Source organism: Seriola aureovittata, chromosome 12 (assembly GCF_021018895.1).
Source record: "Seriola aureovittata isolate HTS-2021-v1 ecotype China chromosome 12, ASM2101889v1, whole genome shotgun sequence".
Lineage (NCBI taxonomy): Eukaryota > Metazoa > Chordata > Actinopteri > Carangiformes > Carangidae > Seriola > Seriola aureovittata.
In genome coordinates, this window is record NC_079375.1 from 13,043,666 (window position 1) to 13,061,873 (window position 18,208).

The window sequence follows — 18,208 nt, forward strand, 5'->3', positions numbered from 1 at the left end:
CCTAACACAGTGCAGTTGTTGAACCTGCTTGTAAATGAAACTTCTCTGTCAGGTCAGGCCTTTTGTTTATCTCATGCATGCAATCTGGTTTTATCTCATTCAATAATAACACCCACACTTCTTGCCTGTGGTGCACTGCATTGTGATATTGTGGAATAAGTACAGACAGTTGTGATAGTCATCACCGGTTTAATGTCGCCAATTGCTTCTACTTTTGTAACTTTGTAGCCATGAAACACAAATAAGATTTTCTTTATTTAGATTTTTGTCCCTTATGTGTTCTGAATATCTTTATCTTTTTAAATGGATTTATAGATTGAGTATAAGCTCCAGATCAAACTCAATAGCTGACTTATTCAAATCTCTGTCAGGATTTCCATAATTGTAATATATACTACAGACTGATACACTAGTGGTTATAGTTTTTAGAGAGAAGATCTTTGCAATTTCAGCAGGGTGTCATGTTCAGTCATGACTGAAAGTTAATATCTGATAAAACTGTAAAGGTGTTTCAGAATTGGGTAAAGGAATAAAGTAAAATGACAAACTGCCAACAGCAGATCGTCCCTAAACTGCATTGTCTGTTAATAAGGCACATATTACCACGTTTTTCCTATGTATATCTGTAACTAGATGTCCTCATGCATATAATTGAACTTGGAGCAAGTTGACCTGCAAGACAAAGGACCGGTCAAGACAGCCGCTGGTCTGGTCTGATAGAGGTTAGAGACAAATTGTGGAGATGTCTGTTCTGCAAGAGATCAGTTCAAATGTGAGGAACATGAAGCAGTTAGAGTATGCAGTCCTGGCCAGACGAGTAAACCAGATCAAGGAAGAGGTCAAGCAGGTAAAGAAAAAAAGGTTATGACATAAATCTACAATATATGGATGCTTGAGTCAATTTTCCAATTCGTGTTGTGATTTCTTGAACCTCTGCTTTGAATTCACCTGTCAATAGGGAGTGAGAAAGCCCTATAAAGAAATTATAGATGTCTCCTGGGGTGACCCACACAGGGCAGGCTTGAAACCTCTGTCATTTGTCCGACAGGTAATCTTTGACCTTCGGTTTTTTTTTTTTTTTTGTTAGACTTACAAAAACTGTATGTGCAAACTCCTGCATTCTCTTCTGAACTAAAATCTCCGTCTTTCTTTAACGTGTGTCTACATATTTTGCAGGTTCTTACAGCATGTATTTACCCTCAGCTTATCAGCAGCAACAAACTGCCTGCGGACGTCAGACAGAGAGCTCAGAGGCTGCTGGGGGAATGTGCTGGAGGGAGTGTAGGTAAGGGCCTGTGTATGTGATACTACAATGATGTGGTTTGAAGGTCTGCTCTCTCAAGTAACATAACCCCCCCCCATGATAATCATTTTTGTCTCTCACTTTTTTCTATATCTGTCTCTAAGATTTCTGCCCACATCCCAACACATTGGAGGTGAATGGAGTTGCGTTAGAGGTGTCTCTCAGGTCCTCTTGATAATCCACAGAGCTCACTGTGAACACTTTCCACACAAAAAATAGTTCCTATAAAAACTATTGACATCTGTGCTACTGTGGATTATTCAGAGTAAAAGGGATGCTGTGTTATGAATTTCTAAGTGTAATTTTTCAACGTTTTGAGCACCACAAATTAGATTTAATTCACATGCATAATGACAGGGTGCATTGCAGGAGAAATCTTAGAGACACTACTGACTAGATGTATGTAAGAGAGGGAGTGTTTTTTTTGGTTGTTTGTGGCAAATGGACTTTAAGCAGCTCTCAGCATTTTTTTTCTCTTGCTTTTTGTGTTAAGTTACAGTTTATACATTATGTTTGAAAAATGCTTCTATAGATTAAATACAAGTACAACTGTATAGCATATAATAAATTGATAAAATAAAATACAAACTAGAAACAGGGCAGTAATTATATGATCAACCTGCTCTACAGTGTCATCTCAGTTTTGTTTTTTTTTAATCAGTCTGTGTTTTGTGATTGTTCACCAGAATCTGTTATTTCTTCAGGTTCCTATACAGCTACAGCGGGTATACCAGAACTAGTCCACAGAGTCTCTGACTTCATAATGAGACGAGATGGTGGGGCCACGTCTCACCCTGAAAACATATACATCAGCCCAGGCGCACAATGCGCGCTCACGGTAACAGTCTCTATCCAGCCTCTTCCTCCTGTAAATGATTGTCATCTTCAAATTAACCCAGTCTTTCCCCGTGCTCACTAGAATATTCTCAACGTGCTGGTGAACAGAGAGGCTTCAACCAGAACAGGTGTTTTAACTCCAGGGCCATGCTACAGCATTGCCAATCTGTCCATAATGGAACTGGGAGCGGTCATCGTCCCCTACTACCTGAATGAGGAGCAGGGCTGGGAGCTGCAGGTAGAGGAGCTACAACGAGCGCTGGAATCTGCAAAGGGAGTCTGTAACCCTGTTGCTCTGTATGTCATCAACCCTGGGAATCCATCAGGTAGTTAAACAAAGACTGGAGATCATCTATTATATTTTTGTATCAAAGAATGTACAGTATATCACACGGTTGTTTTCGTGCTATGTCGACGACAGGTCATGTTCAAAGCAGAAAATCGATGCAAGAGGTGATCCGGTTTGTTTCAGAGAAGAGGCTCTTCCTTCTGGCTGATGAGGTGGCTGTCTTAAAGCAGTATTATCCATCCATTTGTGCACATAAACGCACACATGTACATTAAGTTAGCACGTGTCCCTCTCCACAGGTTTATCAGGACTGCATCTACGGGGAAAAGAGTGAGTTTGTCTCCTACAAGAGGGCGCTGATGGAGATGGGGCCTCCTCTTTCAGACACAGTGGAGCTGGCGTCCTTCCACTCAGCGTCCAAGGGCTTAATGGGAGAGTAAGTTCTCAGTTCCGATGAGCGTCTGGAGTTTGTCAGCTACTTTGTGATAGGTGATCTTCACAGAAGACAAGACAACGTTCATTCTTGACGCTGGACACCAGCAGCTGACGGGACAACCTCGCTATGGGGATGACAAGACGATGGAGAAGATAAAAAGCCAAACATTTAGTAAACAGTTTAAAACGCACTATAATGTAGTTGTATGCAGCTAAGGGCATTTTAAGAGTTTATTAACCACACTTATGGGTGCCCACAGGGCGAGTTATAGTTCTTGACAAATAGATATAGCTAACTATATTATGGCGTGTTAAGTGAAACGTAAGTTCTTGAAGTGCAGAAGATCATGTGATATGATGGAAATCTCCCAAACAGCTGGTAACTCTGCACGTGGTGAGACGGTTACGACTGATTGGATTCGTCTCTCCCACTAGGTGTGGTCTGCGTGGTGGATATGTGGAGCTGGTAAATCTGGACCGCGCTGTCATGAAATACATCCACAATCTTTTCTCGAAAGACAGCTGTGCCCCCGTGTTGGGTCAGCTTGCCCTGGATCTGATGTTGAACCCTCCACAACCAGGAGATCCCTCATACCCTCTGTATAATGCGGTGAGAACAGAGAAACGCTGCTCAGATTACCATCCTGTTCTGCAGGATGTCTAATAGCCTGCTGCCCCCCCCTTTTTTCATTTTTGTCCTCTTCTCCAACTCTCCGTTTTGCAGGAGACGCAACACATCAGGAACACGATGGCTCGTAATGTGAAGAGAGCCTGTGAGGTTGTGAACAGTCTCCTGGGTTTCTACTGCCAACCAGTGGAGGGAGGAGCATTTGCGTTCCCCAGAGTGTATCTTCCACCTAAAGCCATTCAGAAAGCCAAGGTTACTATACTGTCTTATAGAACCATTATATATTATAATCATATAATTATCAAACGTCACATATCTGGTGCTTTGGTTATGTGATGTCTTTGGATATTTTAGGAAGTGGGAATGAAGCCAGATACATACTACTGTATGAGACTGCTAGAGGAGACTGGTCTGTTAGTCAGTCCTGGTTCTGAGTACGGGCAAAAGGAGGGCACCTACCACATCAGGTATAAATCAAGTGTTTTTTAGTAGACAAACTGTGGTATGATTAAAGATAAGTGGTCCACTTCAGAAAATAGGTGCATATTTCAAAAAGGCATTGTAACTGCGCTGTCAATAGAGGTTTGCAACATTTTACACTTAATGTTTCCAACCCTCTTTTATTTCTGCAGATTTTGCATTATTACATCTGAAGACATCATGGAGGAATTACTGAAACGCCTGAGCAGCTTTCACACACAATTTATGAAGGATTTTTCTTAGATAAAGTGACTTAAGCAGTTCATTGAGGAGATATTTAGTACAATAAATATGACATTTACAGCATGCAGTCCATTTTAATGATGTTTGGCCAGTCATCCTTTCTCTTTACTCGTTATAGTAAAATATAGTCAACTTCTGCTTTTCAGAAAGCAAATAACCATAAACAATAAATCTCAGTCCAAAATCCATATGAATGGATTTCCTCACGCCTCAGTGCGAGTTTATCATTTGCTTCAAAAACTACAACAGTCCAGAATCCTGATCAGTTCAGCACATTAAGTGCCAACTCAAGTACTAAAAAATTTCTTAAAACAAAATGACCCTCTCCACAGAAAACAAAAATAAAGATACTATCATCTTTCTTGGTTCTTCTGTACCAGACATTAGATCCAACGCATATGTGTAGAAAGTGCTCATCGTCAATCCACCTCACTGTCGCTGTTGTAATTCTGAGCCGAAGGGTTGCAGTGTGTATTGTTGAGCAGCTCTACGAGTAAAGAGATGAGCTTTCCGTCTTGAGAGGAGTAGGTGAATGCGTTGTTGGGACTGTTGAGGTTTCGGTACAGCATGGTCTGAATGGAAGTGCGTAGCTCCCACAGCAGCTCCCACGTCTCAAGTGTCACCTCAAAGTGGACCAGAGAGCGACCAGGAAATGACACTTCCAGTCTGTCTCCTCTCACTGGGACATAAGAGAAAACAGTTATTTATCATCAAGGTAGGAGGATTTCAGTCTGTACATCTAGCAGGACAATTATATTTTATTTTTTCTGGTTTATTGCTCATTGACAGCTTTAATGCTGTTTGGAAAACCAACCCAGCCAATCAGAGAAGAATTGGGATGTCGTGTTTCTTGCCAGAATCAAAGACTAGCAAAAGACAAAAGATTGTTGGGATTTACACAGCTATACAAATTGCTCAATTAACAGAAACAATTTTAAAAATCTGAATATATATCATTAATGAAACTGAAAAATGTTAAGTGCTCCTAGCAACCGCAGCTGCTAGTTGACTGAAAATCACAACCCGGTTAAAATGACTGAACTAAACACACAGTATGCACCAGCATACCAAGTATACCTACTCTGAATGTTGAAGCAAAGGAAAACATTTCATTCTGGGAACATGTTAGAGTTTATTACACTTGAATGACTGTAATGTAATGTATCATGTAGATAAAAACGGGCCCCATTTACTGACTTTAATCATAATAAAAGAAGGGTGTTAATGTGTGGTATTGTTTATTTATTAAAAATGGTCCCACATACATGTGGGACCAAAAGTGCAGGCAAATTGCTCTTTGTTGTATTTTCAGTCTCCCTGCTGCTAGATTAGGGACTGTTATTAATGACAGTGCAGTTCATTTCATAAACCTCAGAGATGTACTTAAAAAGTCTGACAGGGTTAGGGTCTCAACAACCAAAGGACTTCAGCTGACACTGCATTTCCTCAGGTCCTCAGCAATACACCTACCAAGATGAAGTTGATCGGATGAGTGGTTGTTGTGAAAGAGACAGATTACTCTATTATTGGGAAGCCAAAATAATAATAATAATAATAATAATAATAATAATAATAGATTTTATTTAAAGGCGCCTTTCTTGGCACTCAAGGACACCGTACACAGTTACACAAATTGAGATTAAAACACATTAAGAATTAATTAATTAATTAACAACAATAAAAATGAAATATAAAAATAAAAACAATACAAAAGTGACAGAGCAATTGGCATCAGATGGCAGTTTTAAACAGATGTGTTTTGAGTTGTGATTTGAAATGGGGGAATGAATCGATATTTCTGAGTTGGGGTGGTAGTAGGTTCCAGAGACGGGGAGCAGAGCGGCTGAATGCTCTACTCCCCATGGTGGTGAGACGGGCGGAGGGGACAGACAGGTGTGTGGAGGAAGATAATCTGAGGGAGCGGGAGGGAGTGGGAACATGAAGGAGGTCGGACAGATATGGGGGGGCGAGGTTGTGGATGGCCTTAAATGTTAATAGAAGGACTTTGAAATGAATACGGAACTGAACCGGTAGCCAGTGGAGCTGTTGGAGGACAGGAGTGATGTGGTGGATGGAGGGGGTACAAGTAATGATACGGGCAGCTGTGTTCTGGACCAATTGAAGTTTATGGAGGGATTTAAGAGGGAGGCCGAAGAGGAGAGAGTTACAGTAATCCAGACGGGAAGTGACGAGGCTGTGGACAAGGATGGCGGCAGTGTGGGGGGTAAGGGAGGGGCGGAGGCGATTAATGTTTGGTAGGTGGAAGTAGGCAGATCGGGTAATGTTACTGATGTGGGATTGAAAGGATAGTGTGCTGTCAAGGATGACACCCAGACTCTTAACCTGGGGGGAGGGTGAAACGGAGGAGTTATCAATAGTGAGAGAAAAACTGTTGGTTTTGGATAAAGTAGATTTGGTGCCAATGAGGAGAACCTCGGTTTTGTTACTGTTTAATTTAAGGAAGTTTAGAGTGAACCAGGTTTTTATTTCAGTGATGCAATCAGTTAGGGAGGTGGGCGGGAGAGTGGATGAGGGTTTAGTGGAGAGGTAGAGCTGGGTGTCATCAGCGTAACAGTGGAAGTCAATGTTAAATTTGCGGAAGATATTGCCGAGGGGAAGGAGGTAGATGATGAAGAGGAGGGGCCCTAGGACAGAGCCCTGGGGCACACCGGAAGTGACGGGGGAGGGGATGGATTTAAAGGACTTGAGTTGAATAAACTGAGTGCGGCCAGAGAGGTAAGATGCAACAGTTTTTTCGAGGATTTTGGAGATGAAGGGTAGATTGGAGATAGGACGGAAGTTGTTGAAGTTGGAGGGGTCGGCGCCAGGTTTTTTCAGAATTGGAGTAATGGCAGAAGTTTTGAAAGATGTAGGGACAGTTCCATTGGTGAGAGAGGAGTGGATGATGGCAGAAATGAGGGGGACCAGAGAGGGAAGGCAGGCTTTAACAAGTTGTGTGGGGAGGGGGTCCAGTTGACAAGTGGATGGCTTGGATTTCTGAATGAGTTCTTTGATTTCTGAGAGAGTGGGGAGCAGGAAGGATGAGAATGAGTGTGTGGATGGGTGAAAGTTGGCTGAGATGCTGAGGTGAGGATTTGGACCTAGGTGCTGGTGGATATTCTTGATTTTTGCAGTGAAAAAAGACATAATGGAGTTGCAGAAGGAGGTTGTGTATAAGTGAGGGGGGAGAGAGTCCTTGGGTTGGGTGATATTGTTGAGCAGGGAGAACAGTTGCTTGGAGTTTCCTTTATTTGCATCGATGATACTGGAAAATAGCTCTACCTGGGTCATTGATTAGACTCCAGGTTTGATAACTCCTTCTGTTGATGTCATTAACCAAGGGGTTCACATGTTTCTTCCAACCCTACACTGTGAATGTTTGAATCATTTATTCAATATGGACAAGAAGAGTTTAATGATTTGTGTGTTATTAATTAAAATACATTGTGTTTGTTGTGTGGTTCTGTCTGTTCCTGTATCACGAAACAAGATTGTGGACGTTTGTGTCGTGGTTTCGGTCTCAGAATTGTTTCACCCCTATTCTTCACGAGCAGCAGTACATGTCCTACCTGTCTCTTTGATGTCACAGTCTGTGAGCAGCAGCAAGGCCAGCGGATGGACCACGGAAGAGTCTCTGATGAAAACTTGCCCGCTGGACTTGACAGCGTAGAAGAATGTCAGCCAGCGACTAGGGAAGTCTTCCCCTCCTCTACACACACAAAGGAAGACGTAAAGTTTAAACACGCATTATGTAAGTCAACACCTGCTGTAGTAAAATTTTTGAGCATGTTCAACCTGTTCACTGAGGAGCGGTGAAGCAGCACTGGTCCACCGAGTGTGCGGAAAAACACACCGTTGGGGCGAAAGCGCCCTTCTTTAGTAACCACACCTTTCTTCACCTAAAAGAAATAAAAACAAAACAAGTGAAAGATTTTTCTCCAAAGATAGATGTCCAAATTCTTTGAAGAAGCACAGCAGGAAATAAGCTGTTCAAAGCCATATTATCGACTCCACTCTGAGAAGCTGCCATGTACCTGAATGAGGTTGGGATAGAGTCCAGCCAGCAGCACAGCTTTAAGCAGCTCATCCTGCTTGCTGTGTTCATTGTAGAGAGAAGCGTGATGCTGGCACTCACTGGCACGAGAAACCAGCTCAGCGTCATGCAGGTTCTCACTGAACTGAGAGATGAGACCTGCAACAGCATGACACAAAAACAGGAATGATTTTGTGAAGCAAGTTAAGTAAAAAAGTTATTCCTAACTTTGGACCCACACTTTGGACCCACTCGTACAAGAACATTTTCTTATTTGCTTCGTACGTCTTTTTTGTCTGACACACAAACTTGTTTCAGCGTGATGAATTCTACCTGTTCACAAGTAGCTGAGATTTCATCATAAGCATAACCTACGGCCCTAAAATAGTCATATAAAAAGATACCTGTCCTGCTCCATTTATGTACAAGTTTCCATCACAAAAATGTCACCAAAGCGAAACAAGAATTTACAATACAGCTGTTGACGACATGTTATAAAGCATAAGCAGCACTCAACTGTGACGGAAGTAAAGAGAGAATGTTTCAATATGAGGTAAATGACATCTTTCTAAAGCAAAGCAGTTCATGACTAATAAGAGGGGGTCATATGACAGTCAGAGATATTAGATGGAATGACAATTACAGACAACATGTCATAACAAAAGTTGATATTGAACACTAAGTGACCTGCATAAAGACCCTGAGGCAGCTGACAGATTTGTCTTAATAACTACTAAAGTGTATTAGCTGCAATGAAAAATGCCACTAGAAATCATGAAATCGAAATAAAATCTCTCAAGATCTGGCAAGCCAATGATGATGATTTTAGATGAAGTCTGTTTGTATTTTTACATTTTCAGTATCATATTTAACGTTCAAATTCATTCAGATTAAGGCATTGTGATTTCAAGTCAAACAAGTGTTTTTTCCTTGAGGAGAAAGGCAGACTACCTCCTCATGACTTGTATGACAGGTCAGAACCGCTCATAAATTTCATTAGTACCACAGAAAATTATTTCACTCATTTGAGCCACTTCATCCCTAATCTGTGTTTGAGGGACAAAGTCGATGAGAATAATATTTCACACCAACCGTTGATGAATCGAAGGCTGGTCCTGGACAAAGTGTGTGTGTCCAGATATTCATCTCTGTCCTCTCTGTTGCCCTCGTGCTGAACTCTCCTCCAGCCTAACACAGCTCTACTGAACACCAAATAGTCACTGTAGCTGGAGCCGCTCAGCGCCTCTTTCGCCTGGAAAAACGGAGCACAGATGAAGTGCGTTATATTCAAGAAGTCAAATCCGTTTTATTATGACTATTATTCCAACTATGTAGATTAATAAACATCTCACCTTGTTGACTAGTGCTCGGTTCTGCAAGCTGTTGTGGAAGGGGTCTCTGGTCAGACAGGCAGCTATAGACAGCATGGGCAGAACACACCTGAACATGGCACTCAGGACCAGCACTTTGCCCAGCCGAGGGTCACATGACATACAGGCAACACGCTCTCCTAAAGGCGTCAGGGTTTCTGTCCCGTCCAGAACTCCTGCCAAAACAAAGACATCAATTTAATCCAGCACAGAAATACATATACGTGTAAAGTTAGACATATAACATGATTAAAATATCATCCAGAGCATGAATTGTTCAGAGTCACTCACCTATTTCTTGTAGATTTCGGACAGCTTCTCTCACAGCTTCTTGCTCTGGACTGTCCAACACTTGAGATAAGAAATCTTCAGCCTTAACAAAAGAAAAACAAGATTAGGTCAAAACCTAGTATGTGGCTGGACCGCCTATGGTCAAATCCCGATTTTATAACCATGACGTGGTCTCACACAGCTCACAGCCTTCGTCTGGGATCCACAATAATTTAGCCTTTATTTACTTCAACTCCTACTACCAACTACTATTTTGGTCCTTCATAGAATTAAACTCACTTTAAATTATTTCGACTCAACTGAACTTAATTAATTTCACTCAATTTAACTCGCTTTGGCAACACTGGACAGGCCAAGCTCCTGTGTACCAGTCAGGGCAGCTGTGGCAGACCCATCCAGTCGACCACACCTCTATAACCAATTCGGCTTTAGACTGAGGAAGGACCGCCTACTTAATTAACATACAGAAACCGAGATACATAAATAAATAAAATGTAGAAATATGTACATAAATCCTTAAATGCATAAATAAATAAATAAATGAATGTTGCGGTCCAGCCAAAAATGACATAGGGCATCATTCAATATGTGAGAAAACACCAAATAACAGTTTAACAAACACACAAAAGCTATTGTTCTCCGTCAGTACCTTGCAGTTACGACTGTGGATTTTGGTCTGCATTACTAAACTCTCCAGCGGGGTGCGCAGAATCTCAGGGATAGGAAATGGAGTCATGGATTCCAGCTGTTTTCGTGGGAACAGGTGGTAGGACTGTCCTGGCTGACATCGCCCTGCTCTTCCTTTTCTTTGAGTGACATTAGAGCGGGATATCCAAACTGTGTCCAAACAGGACACCTGGAGAGCCAAATGAAACAGGTTGGATTTGTTGCCTTTTTACATTCCAGCAGAAAATATCACAATCCCCAAATCTACACTTTTGCAGATCTGAAAAGGTTAAATGAGAAACTGGAGTAAAATGCAGATAGTATTACACTAACCTTTGTCCGTGGGTCATAATTCTGTTCTTTGTGAGTTCCAGCATCCACCACATGGACAATGTCATCTATGGTGATGGAGGTCTCAGCAATATTGGTGGTGAGCACAATCTTCCTCTGGCCCTTTTGGGTGTGCTGGAACACAGTCTGCTGGTCAGCCACTGATAAACTAGAGTGCACTAAAAGAAAAAAGGAAATAAATTATAAATGCATTCTCTTATACTTAAAAGACATAAGAGAAGTCTTTGTCTGTGCTCTTACATGGCAGGATCATCTGTGAGCCCGAGGAAAAGTGGGGCTTCCCCTCCAGTTTCTCCTGAACTGCCTTGATGTCCTGCCATCCAGGGAGAAAACACAGCACTGCACCTGAAGCATGAGGGGGAAGGAGTTTGAGGGATCATCTTAAACACTGCTGCAAGGGCATTATTTAAAGAAAGAAAGAAAAAGAAAAGTTAGAGATAGTGTATTAGTTACCTGGTTCTCCATGTCTGTCAATGTGCTCGATTACGTCAGCCACTAAATCTAGATCGGGTGTTGCCTCAACTCTTCTTCCCTTAAACAAGAAAAAATACCATTTCACATGATACAGCATAAGCGAAAAGAATCTTATGCACAGAATATACTACAGTGGGATGAATCTGAAAGTAATGCATCACATCAAAAACGAACAAATCCATCCAGACTTCAGGCTCACCTGCTCGTCTGTCTCCTCTCTTTCTTGGACTGGCAGTGGGCGTCCCATCTCTCTCAGCACATCCTCCAAGAATCTCTCCTTCACCGGGTGCATGAACCCTGGCACCTTCACGATTGGGCAGCCTCCAAAGTATTGGGCCAGCCTCTGGTTGTCCCCAGTAGCGCTCATAAGCACCACTCGTAGGTCGGGGTTTTCTTTTAAGCTGGAGCGCAGTAAGACCAGCAGCAGGTCTGTGTTTATGTCTCTCTCGTGGACCTCATCCACCACCACGTGACTGATTCCTTTCAGGGACGGGTTCGACTGCAGCTTCCTCAGCAGGATGCCCACTGTGAGGAAGAGCAAGGCTCCTCCACTGTGCTCAGGGGGTCGGCTGTCAAGTCTCACCTATGCACAGAGAAGTACTTATTCTACAAAAACTCCGAAACAGTCAAAGATTCATCAACTAATGTGAATTACTATAATCAGAATACCATTACAACGGAAGAAAGCTCTACTCTTGGAATACTTTAAAGCTTCTGCCAGTCATAAGCAAAAGTCTGTTACACTGACATGAAATCAAATTATTTAATTAACACATTTCTGAGTGCTCATCCTACAATAACAGTTCCGACAGCCAAAAGAAAAATAACAGTTATTGTTCATTTTTATGTAGCATCACAATATTGTAAAGCCCAAGATGATGTCTTTAAATTTCATGTTTTGCCTGAAAAACGCAAAAGTTATTCAGTTCACTATCACATAACAGAGAAAAGCAGCAAATCCTCACAAACAAGATGCTGGAACCAGGTAATGTCTAGAATTTTTTGCTTTAAAATGACAAACTATATAAGAAATAGTTGTCCAGCAACTTGTCGATTAATCTAATAATTTCAGCTCTAATTAAAATAATATATTAAAAAACAAAAGTATGTGTATTCTGTAAACCTGTATCTACCTGATGTCCCACAGAGTTTCTTAGGGATGGGCCCATCTCATGAGCAACACGATGGGCCACTGACACGGCACTGATCCGACGGGGCTGGGTCACCAGGATGTTGCAGTTGGCCCCCTCTCCGCCCCTCACACGGTCCTCCAGCAGGAAGCGGGGGATCCGTGTTGTTTTGCCACATCCAGTTTCACCGGCGATCACCACCACCCTGGAAGACTGCACAGCCGAGACCACACGCTGACGGTAGTCATCAACCGGGAGTTTCACACCCAGTACAGGGTTTGCCTGCTCCCATTCCTCCTGAAGGTAGGTACTGAGCTCCTGAGCTTCCTCTTTTGACAAAGGTTTGTATGGTCTGCCTGTGATGGCGTCTGCCACCAAGTCCTCCTCTTCTTTTTCTTCCCCTTGGTCTACTGTCTGCTCTCCTTTTGCTTCTTTCTCCTCCCACAATTTCTGCACTTCTTCTGCCACCGGGTACTGTTGAGAAGAAGATGAGGTTTTAGCTTTGACAGAAAATTAAAATACCATCACACGCCCTACGAGAGTGGTTCCCAAACTGGGGGTAAGGACCTTCAAATAGGTGCCAAGATAAATCTGAGGGGGTCAGGAAAAATAACTGATGAAATAAAATGTATATATATTGCTTTTACACAAATTCTGCCTGTGATAAAAGAGACCATAACCTGTGATGAGGGGGTCACACTAGAGATCCACTAGGACACCCGAACATTAAATCAAACATCAATTCAAATCTTTGGGCATTATTGTGCTGCTATAACATCCTCCGATCTTCACTGATTTGTTGCCACAAAGATGAACACACTTTGGTTTAATATATAATTGTATGTTGTGACATTAAGAATATGTCCACAAATTTTTGGCTGTGTAGTGCAAACACACGAATGCCATCCATCTTACTCACCTGTGTGAGATACTCCCTCATACGAGTCTCCAGGTAATTTGGGATTTCCAGTGGGAGGGGGCGTCTCTCCCTCTCTCCTGCCTCCCTCACCTTTTCATGGTTGTACTTGGCATGAGTCAACGGATTGTTGTTTTTATCCAGCAGCTCTAGCTCCTAAACCAGGTGACATGACACACATATTAGAACTGTTCTAACATGCAAGAGCATAGTATTTCTCCAAAGTCATTCCCACCTTCAATTTCATGCAGGCCAGAGCTGCAGCTTTCTTCTCTGCTGTCACTCTGTTACTTGCTGTAGCTGTGAACTTCATCTTCTCAGGCCAGAGCACGGTCAGTTCACATTTCTTTTGCTTCCCTCCAGTGGTTCGGAAATTCATTAGCTCCTTTAATGACAGACAGAGATATGGGTCGAGAACGTATAAGCTAGAAGTGATTAGCTTCCATTGTGGTGAAGACGAGAGCTACCAACCCTGATTCTGTTCGTTGATGTGGCCACCTGGATGACCCTGCCCAGGAGAGATTTAGGTTGAGGAAACAGGGAGAGAGCTTCAGCAACATTGGAGGTGTCCTCTACAGGGGACTGGTATTGTTTGAGTTCATCTGCTTTGGCTTTAGACATGCGGACATAATTTCTCCATGAGTTGTCCTCATTATCATAAAAGGGTGTATGTAGCCCTCCACTCCCTTGGCCAGCTCTCTTCCTGGGGAGCTGATTGTTTGGACCAATCACACCCATTTCCTGTGCACAAAGAGAGTAGAAGAAAAGAGTGAAGGAGCAAGTCACTACAGATAAGTAAAATAAATTTTAAAAAGTGCATCCACTTTTTACAGTGTAAAGTCTTACTCTGAGCTTAAGACAAGCAGCAGCTGCAGCAAGCTGTTCTGCATCACTCCTCTTGGAGGCATAACCTTCCTCTTCAATCTTGCAGGGCCACATCAGTGTGACAGTGGCTTTCTATCGAAACAAAGTTGCAGTTCAAAACTTAAAATCATCTATGAGAGAGCTCTCAAATACATGGTGTGTCCAGAAACCCCATTTCATCACGACAATTGTTCTCACCTTGACCCCCACATGTTCAGTGTAGCTGTACTGGATGAGATGGGACAGGTCACTGACTCCCAGTGACCGAGAGATTGTGTTATTCAAGAGGGTTTTAGGATCTGGAAACTCCTTCAGCAGCTCTGCGTTAAGGTTAAACCAATAAAAACAGTAAAAACAAAAAAAGGTCAGACACACAGTTCTCGGAGAATTGGTGACAGAATAATATCCTGTTGGCTGGTCGGCTGATAACACCAAATGATCAGCTACACAACTATTCAGAATTTCTTGCCGCTTCGGTTGTTCCAGTAAGTCCTAAAGATGAATAGTTTTTACGACCACTCATTCTGGAATCCTTACTTTGACTAGGCACCTTCATTTTCATTTCCCTGATCCTTGTGAAAGCTACTGTGGGCTAAAATGTGTTTCTTACCACGCAGTGGCAACAACAAGAAGAATAGAGCTTTTTTTAACATGATATTATTACAGCAGACTTGCAATCGTCTCATAGTGGGATGGTTGCATGGAGAGGGACGGACGACTGGACTTTACCGTTCAAGTAACGTCTAATAGCTAATGAAGTGAGAAAAAAATGATACAGCTATGAGAACTGTGCTTTTATACAGCCATTCTGTATTTATTATGTCATTACAGCTTCCTTAAGGCTTAGGTAAACCTTGAAATATAGTAGTGAGCGGATGTTTTCAGGATGTTTCTATGATGTTTTAGGAGGGATGTCCTTGAGGTTTAGCAGTGCTGCGAGCTGTCACCTGTTAGCCGTTAGCTAACTTAGCTAACAGTAGTTTTCACTCACCTCGTTTAGTCTGAAAATCGGAAGCACCGGGTTTCTCAAATCTTCCAGCTTTTGTAGTATACCACCGCATTTCTTGGCTCCAGTTGGACGCTGTTTTGCCTCCTGTGTAAACACGTTTGGCGATTTTGCTCAGCCCTCTCAGGCGCACGAGTAAAACGCCGGGTAGCGCCATTTTTAAACTACAATCTCGTCTTCTGCGGCAGTGAGCGGAAGTAGACAACAGTATTCACAGCGACACCGTTTGGGTGTAAAATAGACTTACATTAAAATGTTATTAAAAATGCTACTGATTTACCCGTTTTTACGTTAATCTTAATTACCGAGACATCTCTTAATCTGTTCAATTCATTTAAAATAAATAATTAAATAAGAAAAATACATGAAACATGACTTTCCTTATACTTGACCCCTGTGAACAATTAAATTCTAGAATGTAAATGTGGGTGGTATTGGATCCAGAGATCCTGTAAAAAGTGTATCAGCAAAACCAAATTCCCTTGACCATCATAAGCTCTTAATCAACAAATCAAATTTCTCCTTACACTGCATATTAATTGGTGCTGTTATAACATATAACGTAGTTCCTCTTGCTTCAAAACCTCAACATATAAAGGCAACTAACCCCTGTTATGGTAAAATAATACTGAAATTTTGGTGGGGCTTCAACAGCTGTGGGTCCCAAGAATTGTCACCTCCTCTAACTGCATGCAAGGTTCAAAGGGCACATCTGAAGTGTGGATAAAACATAACAGGGTAAAAATCAGTTTATTGCATCGTACTGGGTATAGTGTCTCAATCAGCACATGCTGTTTACAGTCTGAATTTCAGGAATTATCTGACTTCTTTGCACACAGCGCTCTTGCCACCTGGAGAATGGCTGGAAAACTCCCAGACTCTGTCTGGTGCTGTCTGGACTAGAGCCCATAAATAGTGCTGCTTGAAAAAATAGCTTTTGATCAATATGGAACTGGCATTTGTCCTCCTCTTGGTTGTCACAACTGGTGAGTTCATGTTAAACACATTGTATTTGTTGGTGTGAGTTGCTACTTAAAATGAATATGAACCAAGCTGATATCTTGATTTGAGAGAAAGCTGGGGACCCTCTTACTCTTATTCAGTATTCTCTCGTTTCTGTGTCTCACTGTGTTGAAGTTTCTGGGTGTGGTGTACCCAATTACGAGCCCAACACCAGCCGTGTGGTGAATGGAGAAGAGGCCCGTCCCTACAGCTGGCCATGGCAGGTGAGTCAGTGCAAACACTTTTTCACAAACTTTTTTTTACCCATCTGATTCTCATACTGATCTAAATCATCCAGTTTTCTATTTATCTGTAGGTGTCTCTGGAGTCTTTCTTCCCCACCTGTGGAGGAACACTTATTGCTCCTGACTGGGTCTTGACTGCTGCTCACTGCATCACGTGAGATCAAGTTTACATCTCAGATAAACAATTTTACAACTAAAATAAATAGAATGTTAGATCTCTGAATAAATGTAGAATGTTTTCCTTGCAATGGCCACGTATAATTTCTAGATTAAAATGACAGTGATGTAATAGTAATGTCACTGATTTAATTTCTAAAACTTATTTTTAAAGACATAGAGGCTCTTTTTTCCCAACCAGATTCCACACATACAGGGTGGTTCTTGCTGAGCATGACATGAAAAAGCAGGAGGGACCTGAACAGTCCATTATGGTGAAAAAAATGTTCATCCATCCCAAATGGAACGACAACTGCGTGTCTTGTGGGTAGGTTATTGTCCTTTCTCAACATATTCAGCCCAGCAGTCTAGATCTGAGGGGGATTATTAAGAAACACAGTAAATATGTCCTTGAAAAAGGTGCTTACCCTGAGACCCTGGGAGTTTCTGCTGAACAGCAGCTGAGTAAATAGAAGTTTTGTAAATGTAAATGAATGCACCTAAACATGTAGTAGAAACCGGCGCTCCACACAATTATGTAGACTCTGAGTTATTGAGAAAATATAATTAATGACATGTTTCATTCTTTGTGTTTCATTCTGTTATGTAGGAATGATATTGCCCTGCTAAAGCTGGAGAAGAGCGCTGTTATTAATGATAAGGTTCAGCTGGCTTGCCTGCCACAGCCTGGTGCTACCCTTGCCCACAACCAGCCCTGTTACGTCACAGGCTGGGGTCGTCTCTTCTGTAAGATCTGCTGCCAAGTCTGCTAACACCCAGCTCATGTCGGGTGAAGTGCACCCTTGTGGAAAGCAAAAATATTTAATTGCTCTGGGACCTGAAGATATTCATCAAATATAAAGTTTTCAGCTGTTGTTACAATGAGTGTGTCCATTTCTCTTTAGCTGGAGGTCCCCAGGCAACTACACTTCAGCAGGCCCTACTTCCTGTGGTGGATCACAGTATCTGCAGTAAAAGTGACTGGTGGGGCAGCTCGGCGAAGACAACAATGGTCTGTGCAGGAGGAGAGAGCAAGTCAGCATGCCATGTAAGAAACAACAACGTAGCTCTATACTTTATGTGACACAAATGATACCATTTTCTCCAACGTTACAATATCTGCTATAATCTTCCAGGGTGACTCTGGCGGCCCTCTGAACTGTAAGGGCAGAGACGGTAAATGGTATGTTGAGGGAGTGACTAGTTTTGTGAATGGGCGTGGATGTAATACTCCTAAAAAGCCCACAATGTTTACCCGTGTGGCCTCTTTCATCCCCTGGATCCGTGAGGTAAGGGAAACATCACTTTACATGAAGACATACAGTAAATGTACTGTTGGCTTTTTGTGAAATGTTCAAACCTTGTGTTACTTGCTTGCAGACCATGGCCCAAAACTGAAGAAGTTTCCGTAACTGAAGAAGTGACTCAACAATAAACTCTAAAATGAAATGTTCATATTATGTTTGTCTTGTATTTCAACAAAAGGGGT

General features: G+C 42.1%; 3 protein-coding genes across 3 annotated transcripts; 2 read left to right on the forward strand and 1 right to left on the reverse strand.

The window, feature by feature from the left end:
- The first annotated feature begins 175 nt into the window (after nt 1-175).
- On the forward strand, nt 176-4,278 carry LOC130179390 (alanine aminotransferase 2-like). Its single transcript, XM_056392335.1, has 11 exons — nt 176-847; nt 959-1,048; nt 1,177-1,285; nt 2,008-2,141; nt 2,223-2,466; nt 2,562-2,641; nt 2,729-2,865; nt 3,300-3,474; nt 3,589-3,744; nt 3,847-3,959; nt 4,125-4,278. Exons 1-11 carry the CDS (start codon nt 743-745, stop codon nt 4,213-4,215), a joined length of 1,434 nt encoding a protein of 477 aa, XP_056248310.1. The 5' UTR covers nt 176-742; the 3' UTR covers nt 4,216-4,278.
- dhx30 (DEAH (Asp-Glu-Ala-His) box helicase 30) lies at nt 4,265-15,473 on the reverse strand. Its single transcript, XM_056392334.1, has 19 exons — nt 15,302-15,473; nt 14,509-14,630; nt 14,293-14,403; nt 13,918-14,187; nt 13,682-13,831; nt 13,450-13,602; nt 12,534-13,004; nt 11,600-11,983; nt 11,380-11,458; nt 11,167-11,271; nt 10,909-11,084; nt 10,559-10,765; nt 9,910-9,991; nt 9,601-9,794; nt 9,341-9,500; nt 8,250-8,407; nt 8,011-8,114; nt 7,785-7,924; nt 4,265-4,894 (listed from the first exon to the last, which is right to left on the reverse strand). Exons 1-19 carry the CDS (start codon nt 15,471-15,473, stop codon nt 4,635-4,637), a joined length of 3,498 nt encoding a protein of 1,165 aa, XP_056248309.1. The 3' UTR covers nt 4,265-4,634.
- A 694-nt stretch (nt 15,474-16,167) lies between these two features.
- LOC130179084 (chymotrypsin-like elastase family member 3B) lies at nt 16,168-18,172 on the forward strand. Its single transcript, XM_056391820.1, has 8 exons — nt 16,168-16,302; nt 16,454-16,542; nt 16,635-16,717; nt 16,922-17,047; nt 17,330-17,466; nt 17,625-17,767; nt 17,856-18,008; nt 18,100-18,172. Exons 1-8 carry the CDS (start codon nt 16,263-16,265, stop codon nt 18,115-18,117), a joined length of 789 nt encoding a protein of 262 aa, XP_056247795.1. The 5' UTR covers nt 16,168-16,262; the 3' UTR covers nt 18,118-18,172.
- Nucleotides 18,173-18,208: the final 36 nt, after the last annotated feature.

What these genes read in the sequence shown, in the direction of transcription:
- LOC130179390 (XM_056392335.1), top strand. Translation starts at nt 743, where the DNA reads ATGTCTGTTCTGCAAGAGATCAGTTCAAATGTGAGGAACATGAAGCAG. An exon ending in CTCTGTCATTTGTCCGACAG is followed by an intron (nt 1,049 to 1,176) that starts GTAATCTTTGAC and finishes CATATTTTGCAG; the next exon opens with GTTCTTACAGCATGTATTTA. An exon ending in CATACCCTCTGTATAATGCG is followed by an intron (nt 3,475 to 3,588) that starts GTGAGAACAGAG and finishes TCCGTTTTGCAG; the next exon opens with GAGACGCAACACATCAGGAA.
- dhx30 (XM_056392334.1), bottom strand. Translation starts at nt 15,473, where the DNA reads ATGGCGCTACCCGGCGTTTTACTCGTGCGCCTGAGAGGGCTGAGCAAA. An exon ending in ATTATGACCCACGGACAAAG is followed by an intron (nt 10,766 to 10,908) that starts GTTAGTGTAATA and finishes TTGGCTCTCCAG; the next exon opens with GTGTCCTGTTTGGACACAGT. An exon ending in TCTATCCCAACCTCATTCAG is followed by an intron (nt 8,115 to 8,249) that starts GTACATGGCAGC and finishes TATTTCTTTTAG; the next exon opens with GTGAAGAAAGGTGTGGTTAC.
- LOC130179084 (XM_056391820.1), top strand. Translation starts at nt 16,263, where the DNA reads ATGGAACTGGCATTTGTCCTCCTCTTGGTTGTCACAACTG. An exon ending in CCTACAGCTGGCCATGGCAG is followed by an intron (nt 16,543 to 16,634) that starts GTGAGTCAGTGC and finishes ATTTATCTGTAG; the next exon opens with GTGTCTCTGGAGTCTTTCTT. An exon ending in AGAGCAAGTCAGCATGCCAT is followed by an intron (nt 17,768 to 17,855) that starts GTAAGAAACAAC and finishes ATAATCTTCCAG; the next exon opens with GGTGACTCTGGCGGCCCTCT.